The 8,625-nt window shown below is 43.8% G+C and overlaps 1 protein-coding gene across 1 annotated transcript in view; it reads left to right on the top strand.

Annotated features, from left to right (window-relative positions):
• The window catches only part of LOC122033838, a 29,942-nt gene extending 21,710 nt beyond the window's left edge, over positions 1-8,232 (top strand). The window contains exons 4-5 of the mRNA XM_042593000.1: positions 7,038-7,142; positions 8,161-8,232. Of these exons, the coding sequence (XP_042448934.1) occupies positions 7,038-7,142; positions 8,161-8,232 (177 nt within the window). The remainder of the gene's footprint in view (positions 1-7,037; positions 7,143-8,160) is intronic.
• The last annotated feature ends 393 nt before the right edge of the window (positions 8,233-8,625 follow it).

The raw sequence follows: 8,625 nt of genomic DNA on the forward strand, positions 1-8,625 counted from the left end.
AAGATTAAGTAAAAGCTTACAAGAAATGCAGTGAAAACCCTAACCCTAACTTCTTCCTCTTGCAATGGATCCGCCTCTTGACTTGGAAAGCCTCCAAGAACCTTCAAGAACTGGCGATCACGTGCTTGTAGAGAGCTGTGGAGGAGCTGGAATGAATCTGAGAAGAGCTCGTAAAGCGATGCCGAAGACCACGCTCGCCTGCGGCTTTAAACCCGACGCAACGGTCGGATCCCGATCGATTCGAATGTTCGAATCGATCGGGGGCTAGATCGATCCACGGATCGATCGGGCGCCGTGCTCGAAGCGCGCTGGATCGATCCGGCGCTTATTGCGGCGGCATCGTCGATCGATCGGTGATCGATCGGGACCTGGATCGATCACGGATCGATCCAAGTCTTTGCTCTGGGAAGAATCTGGATCGATGATCGATCCACGCCTGGATCGATCCACGGATCGATCCAGCACTTGGTTTTGCCCAAAACCAAGTCCCAAACCTCTAACCAACATCCGGTCAACCTTGACTGTTGGTACATCATGCCTCGCATCTGGTCACTCCCTTGACCTGCCGGACTCACTAAGTGTCGGTCAATCCCTTTGACCCACTTGGACTTTTACTCGTCGTGCCAAGTATCCGGTCACTCCATTGACCTACTTGGACTTCCACCAGATGTCTGGTCAACCTTGACCCATCTGGACTTCCTTCCTTGCCAAGTATCCAGTCAATCCTTTGACCTACTTGGACTTCCCAACACCAGATGTCCGATCATCCTTGATCCATCTGGATTTCCTTCCTTGCCTGGCTTCACTCACCAGGACTTTCACCTAGCTTCACTCACTAGGGTTTTCCATCTGCCTAGCTTCACTCACTAGGACTTTCACCTAGCTTCACTCACTAGGGTTTTCCATCTGCCTAGCTTCACTCACTAGGACTTTCACCTGGCTTCACTCACCAGGATTTCCTTCTGCCTAGCTTCACTCACTAGGACTTTCACATGGCTTCACTCACCAAGATTTCCTTCTGCCTAGCTTCACTCACTAGGACTTTCCTTCTGCCTGACATTCCAGTTAGGACTTCCCAGTCAAGTATCCAGTCAACCTTGACCTACTTGACTCTTCTTCAATCAATATCTTATTGTCAAACATCTAAACCCTAACCAAGACTCAGCTTGGTTAACCAGGTCACCCTTGACCTGAGGGATATTGCACCAACAATCTCCCCCTTTTTGATGTTTGACAATACCACAATAACACTTACAATCCCACATGTAAGTTAGGCTAATCCTATAGCCTCCTTCTTCATGCCACTAGGTAATGAACCCATAAATTAAGCTTTTCATTCTCCCCCTAAGAGGGCAAACTCCCTCTAGGTAATGACCTCTAGGTAATGAAAACCTAACTTACTTCCTTTCATTCTCCCCCTATTGGCACACATCAACCCCCTACTAATAAAACACATCAACCCGTCTTTGGACACACATCAACCTATGCTCCAATTTTGGGCACACTTCAACAACTCCATTTGTTGAAGACTCTCCCCCTGAAGAGTTGCTCATCGTGATCACAATTTCACTCATTGTGATCAACTCAATATTGAAGGTCCCATACCCTTCATTATCCTTAACTTCTCCCTCAATGTTGACAAATACCCAACCTTGAGCATTTTCAACCACTTGAGTTGCCACTTGAAATGATGAGGATATCCACTCCCCATTTATCCTCATTTCAAGTTTAAATGCTCAACCTTGAGCAAGTTCACAATAGAAGGTTAACCACCTTCCAAGGTTCATGAAAAATAATTTTCATGTCTTTAAAGAGTCCCTCCCCCTAAAGACATGGTGGTAACTTCTGTCATTGCACCAACAATGACTTGGAATCCCTAAACCATTAGGAAAACCAATTTTAGAAGTTTTGAGGTTCAAATATTCAAAATTTGAAACAAACCTCAACCTAAACTTCAGCTTAGCCTTCCTTAACCAATCCATCCTTGTTTTCACATGAAAACACCCTTTTTATGTATACAAATGTATTTTATGGGTTTGGAATGGTTACCTAGACTAAAATCGGTTCAAAGATGCTGAAATCAGGCCTTCCCAGCCAAAATCAGCAACTTGGATCGATTGGAGTTGGGTTCCAATCGATTGAACCTCTCTGAATCGATCCACTGATCGATTCAGACACCCTGGATCGATCGGCTGATCGATCCAGCGAGCTTCTGCTCACGGGAAATGCCTTCTGAATCGATCCACGGATCGATTCAGGCACTCCAATCGATCCATGGATCGATCGGAGCTCTGATAGTTGCTGAAATTCCATTTCAGTCAACTTCAGAAACCCCTAGAAAATTCTACAAAAATCCAAAAATCATGAAATTTTGTGTAGACTTTGTTTAGGGTATATAATATCAAGGAAAAATAGTTTTCTATGAAAATACATCATATTTTCAAAGATTGACACAAACTTAAAAACTTGCAAAAACTGTATTGTTTTCTTCAAGTTTGTGTCTAACTATTCAATGGTGATTACTATCAAAAGATAGCCTTCACCAATATTTTCCAAAATCATTTTGAAAACATTTTCAAAACCAATATCCCACCATGTTCCTTGGGCTTAATGCACATGACTTGTACATTAGCTTTCCCAATGATGGGAAAACACATAACTATGTGTTTTGATGAACCTAAAACTCAAAAGAATGCACTAAATCAACATCTTGAGTTTTGTTCATCTTCCTAACATCTCACTTGTATCTAATGTGCACTAAAACACATACAAGTCATCTTATAGTCCTTGTGAGATGTAAGATTTTGGTTTTATCCTATTCTAGGGATCATGCATATCTATCTAGGCATTTTAGATATATACTAGACATCCACCAAGGATGTCACTTGTTAATAATTGTTGTTAAATGCCTTTTGTCCTTAATTACAAGGAATTAAACTAATGCATGATAATGTTATGGCATACATCAAAATAAAATAACTTTCAAAAGAAATATTCCTATAACTACATGATGTCTGCATGACATGACATGGTATTTTTGTATTTTTCATAATAAAATATGAATGCAAAAATAGTTATGATGTCATGGCATATGATGGGCAAACAATCATGACAAGATTTAGCATAAATAAAATATACCTAGATTAACTATCTAAGCATCCTTAAAATCTTAGCTAAACTTACAACTTACACCTAGATTGCCCTAAAGTGCTTCAAGAAAATACCAAAGCCTAAATTGGCATTTCTAATTCCCTTGATTAATGTATGCCAATTGAAATTAAGCGTATTCCTCAAATATTGGCAAATTTCAATTTTTCCACAAAAGTAGCACTTTTAAATTTAAGGCCCGGATTGCCTTAAATTTCCTAAGAACATACCAAAATCCCAACTTGGTAGTTCTCAAGATTTTCCTAATTTGTGCCATTTTAAGATAAACTCAATTTTCCACCATTAGGCACATTTTACTCTTTCAAGGAGTAAATAATAATTCCATTTCATTTTCAAAGGTTAACAAAAACCTTGAAAATGCTCCTTGAGTGTCAATTTCCTCAAAGTTGGGTTACCTACCCTTCTAATCGGAGTTGACACTCTCTAACCCATCTATGGGGTAGAGAAGATGCTCCTAGGAACCCAACACCTATTGGTGCTCCTTGGATGCTCTAGGTATTCACTAGGGATAACTTCCCTAGATACCTTCCTAGTGACCTTGTTTGGCTTCTTATAAGCCTTGGTCACTTTTCTAGGTCAACTCTAGGGATAGCCTCCCTTGTGACCTTGTTGGTGACTTTCTTAGACTTCTTAGAAGCCTTAGTCACTTTTATTGCAAAAACACTCTTAGGGATGACCTCCCTAGTATTTTTGACTTGACCACTAGACCTAGGGTTTGTTCCATAACTGTATGGAACTCTATGATAAGAGGGAGCATCCTTCTTAACCTTTGGTTTGTATCCCAAACCTCTATGGCCATTGGATGACCTTTGTGCTCCTAGCCCTAGGTATTGCTCATTTTGCCCTTTTAGGATATTTTCCATCCTTTTTAGGGTCTTTTCCATTTTATCAAGTCTTGACCTCAAGACTTGATTTTCTATCATTAAATCCTTAGGTTTTGGTCCATGAGCATTTTTGATCTTGGGCATGTATCTATTTTCCTTAGTGTTCCCGCCCAAGTGTCTATCTACCTTCCTAACCTTAGGTTGGGTAGTTTTGGCATGTAGGGCCACATGCTTTTCCTTAAAGCCCTCATGCTTTCTATTTTTATGGTAAATAGCATTAAAATGATAAAAATTAGAACTATCATGCTTTTTACCATGATGTAAAGGGGTGGGCTCAATAAATGTTACCTTTCTTTTTACCTTGGAGGCTCTCCCTTGAGATGAGCTTCCTCCTTGAGCCTTGACCGTCTTCTTCCCCTTAGGGCATTGACTCCGGTAATGCCCCTTTTGATTGCAAGAGAAGCATATTATATGCTCCTTGCTCTTCTTCGTTCCGGGGATGGTCTCCTTGGGCTTCACCTTGCCCTTTTGTGCCACTTGGCCCTTCTTCTTGGCCAATTTAGGGCACTTGCTCTTGTAGTGCCCGCTTTCCCTACACTCAAAACATATTATATGATTTTTATTTTTAATTGAAATATTATTACCTTCGCTTGTAGGGGTGGCATCTTTTTCTTTGGATCCGGAGGTAGAGACTTCCTCTTGATCGGACCTTGATTCTCCTCCATTTGATTTTTCTTGACTTGTGGAGGTAGAATCTTCTTCCTCCTCTTCGTCTCTTGACCCGGATGTAGAAGCTTCTCCTTCTTCTTGATCCGGCGTCACCAAGGATTGCTCCCCCTCAATCCTAGAGGTGGAGGCTTCATCATCTTGAATATGAAACAAGGAGTATGCTCTCTCCTTGTTCCCTTCGTTGCATTCCCTTGAGGATGAAGCTTCTTGGATTTCCTCTTCTTCGGAGGTTGAGCATCTCTCAACCTCGGAATCCTCCTCTTGGTCTTGCTCCAAAGAGTCACCCTCTCTGGATTCTTCTTGATCTCGTACAGTGGAGGGGATCTCTTCATGAAGCTTGGCCAATTTGCTCCAAAGCTCCTTGGCATCTTCGAATTCTCCAACTTGAGCCAAGATGTGGCTAGGCAATAAGTTGACCAAAAGCTTGGTCACTTTGTCATTTGCCTCGCCCCTTTGAATTTGCTCCGAGCTCCATCTGCTTTTCTTTAGAAGCTTGCCCTTGGAGTTCGTTGGAGCTTTGAAGCCTTCCATTAGAGCAAACCATTGCTCTATCTCCATCATAAGAAAATTTTCGATTCTTGATCTCCAAGAATCGAAGCTTGCCGATGTGTATGGTGGAGCTACCCTTGTGTCAAATCCAAGTCCATCTTGGAATTGCATCTTGAAGTTGAGCTTGATAAAATCTTGAACTTGAAGAAATTGCTTCAACTTCTTCACCCTCTAGCTTTTCTTGTTACGCTTGACCCTTCCGGCGATGATTCCGGTGAAGAGCGGCCTCGCTCTGATACCAATTGTTAGGACCAAAAGTAGCTAGAGGGGGGGGGGGGTGAATAGCTCGTCGCGTGCTCGTCGCGTGCTCGTCGCTTGGCGTTGCTTGTTTCTTCAAGGATATGCAGCGGAAAATACAGAAACAAATACAACCACGCTAACACTAGGATTTTACTTGGTATCCACCTCCAAAGGAGGTGACTAATCCAAGGATCCACACCACGCACGCACCCTCCACTATGAAACACTCCTTTTCGGTAACTACCGAGGGCGGAGAAGCCCTACAAGACTCTCAGTACAAGAAGAAGAAGGGGTAGTAAAGATTAAGTAAAAGCTTACAAGAAATGCAGTGAAAACCCTAACCCTAACTTCTTCCTCTTGCAATGGATCCGCCTCTTGACTTGGAAAGCCTCCAAGAACCTTCAAGAACTGGCGATCACGTGCTTGTAGAGAGCTGTGGAGGAGCTGGAATGAATCTGAGAAGAGCTCGTAAAGAGATCCAGAAGACCACGCTCGCCTGCGGCTTTAAACCCGACGCAACGGTCGGATCCCGATCGATTCGAATGTTCCGAATCGATCGGGGAGGCTTTAGATCGATCCACGGATCGATCCAGCGCTTATGCTCAGAAGCGCGCTGGATCGATCCACGGATCGATCCGGCGCTGTGCGCGGCGGCATCGTCGTCGATCGGTGATCGATCGGGACCTGAATCGATCACGGATCGATCCGAGCTTCTGACCGGCGGGAAGAATCGGATCGATCCGATCGATCCACGGCTGGATCGATCCACGGATCGATCCAGAGGGTTTTTGCCCAAACCAAGTCCCAAACCTCTAACCAACATCCGGTCAACCTTGACCTGTTGGTACATCATGCCTCGCATCGGTCACCCTTGACCTGCCAGGACTCCCCACTAAGTGTCCGGTCAATCCCTTTGACCCACTTGGACTTTTACTCGTCGTGCCAAGTATCCGGTCACTCCATTGACCTACTTGGACTTCCACCGGATGTCTGGTCAACCTTGACCCATCTGGACTTCCTCTTGCCAAGTATCCATCAATCCTTTGACCTACTTGGACTTCCCAACACCGGATGTCCGATCATCCTTGATCCATCTGGATTTCCTTCCTTGCCGCTTCACTCAGGACTTTCACCTAGCTTCACTCACTAGGGTTTTCACCTAGCTTCACTCACTAGGACTTTCACCTAGCTTCACTCACTAGGGTTTTCCATCTGCCTAGCTTCACTCACTAGGACTTTCACCTGGCTTCACTCACCAGGATTTCCTTCTGCCTAGCTTCACTCACTAGGACTTTCACATGGCTTCACTCACCAAGATTTCCTTCTGCCTAGCTTCACTCACTAGGACTTTCCTTCTGCCTGACATTCCAGTTAGGACTTCCCAGTCAAGTATCCAGTCAACCTTGACCTACTTGACTCTTCTTCAATCAATATCTTATTGTCAAACATCTAAACTCTAACCAAGACTCAGCTTGGTTAACCAGGTCACCCTTGACCTGAGGGATATTGCACCAACAAGAGCGTCAGTTGCGGAACAAGACTATCCGGCTAGTTAAAGTCGGATGGCAGCATCATTCAGACGAGGAGGCTACTTGGGAGCTCGAGGATACTATCCGAGCTCGATATCCCCATCTTTTCACTTGAGGTATGTGATTTATTTACCGTTCAATATTTATACTCTATATCTGTTGTTAGTAATTGCTGATGGTAGATAACGAAATTTGGGGACCAAATTTTTATAAGTGGGGGAGAATGTAAAATACCGGAAATAGGCGAATATGAATAAGGGAATTTTTCGGAATTTTTGGACATTCTTCGGGAATTTTTCGGAGTTCGTACGGACGAGTTAACGGGGATAAAAACGAGGTCTGGAAAAGCCTGTTTAGGTTACCCCATTTAAATGAGGAAAAGTTGAATTTCTGAATTCCTTTTCTTTATTTATTTTGATTTTTCTTTTATTTTTCCGCCGTTCCCTCTTTCTCGTCGAACCCGAGCGGCCGAGTCCTCTTCTCCCCGACGTCGCCCGCGCGCCTTCTCCCCGTGCCCTAACCGGCCGCACGAGCGGTTCCCTCCTCCTTTCCCTCGTGCTTAATCCGTGACCAAGGGGTGAAGTCGACGCCCTCTTCGATCTCCTCACCGACTCTCCTTGCCCTAATCGCCGACGCCCCTCCTCACTGCCGCCGTGACGCCACCGCCGGCCACCCGGTGCCCTAGCCCTAGGATCATCGCGTTGGGAAGGGAGGACAACCCTCTCTCGGCCTTGTACCAGGCAACCACCCGACGTCTTCTGCTCTTCTCTGTGCCGAGGTCTTTACCTCTGCCTGTCGCCCTTTGCCCTAGATTCCTTCACACAATAACCATAGTGCTCTGCTCACTTTGGTGCCCTAATTGTGATCTGGAAGGTAAGGTTTGGTTTCAGAAATTAGGTTGTTGTTTAAATTTGGAATGCTTGGTTTTGTGATCTTCTCATCTTGGTCCGAATCAGGGAGGGAGGTTTTGTGATTGTGAAGATGCTCTTGGGTTCCAGTAGTGCCGATTCTTGATTGTGGATCGAAGGATAAGGACTGTGAGGTGAAATTTAGTGCTGTAGATCAACAAGTGCGGCTGTGAGATTCTGTTCTGTTCTCTTCTGTGGTGTTCTTGATTTCAGCTCACTTTATTCAAGCAGCACTCCTTCCAGCCAGTTCCTCTTTGGCTGCTGATTAAGAACAGAAATCTGTGATTTGAGGTAAGGTGTATAATTTGTTCCGATCTTAGGAGCCTACTTGGGAGAAATCAAGTTTATTTAGGTTTAGACCTAAAGCAAGTTGATTATGTGATGTTGATTAGGGTTTTGTCCTAATTTAGGGTTAGAGATTTCATTTAGCTATTTATGGGAATTGTAGCTAAATAAACTAAATATTATGACACAGGACTTTGACGCGAGACGGTATCTCGACGAGTATCTTGATTACCGGATTGGACCACTTTATTGGAGGCGGGTACTTTGACTTATGTCTTTTGATATGCATGATAAAGTGTCTAACATATAGCAAGAATTGTGTTTCCATTTGATTCGGTTGGTCACTACATGATCTGTTACATGTTGTTTGTTTATTTATTATGCACTGCATGT

This window comes from Zingiber officinale, chromosome 11B (genome assembly GCF_018446385.1).
Source record: "Zingiber officinale cultivar Zhangliang chromosome 11B, Zo_v1.1, whole genome shotgun sequence".
Lineage (NCBI taxonomy): Eukaryota > Viridiplantae > Streptophyta > Magnoliopsida > Zingiberales > Zingiberaceae > Zingiber > Zingiber officinale.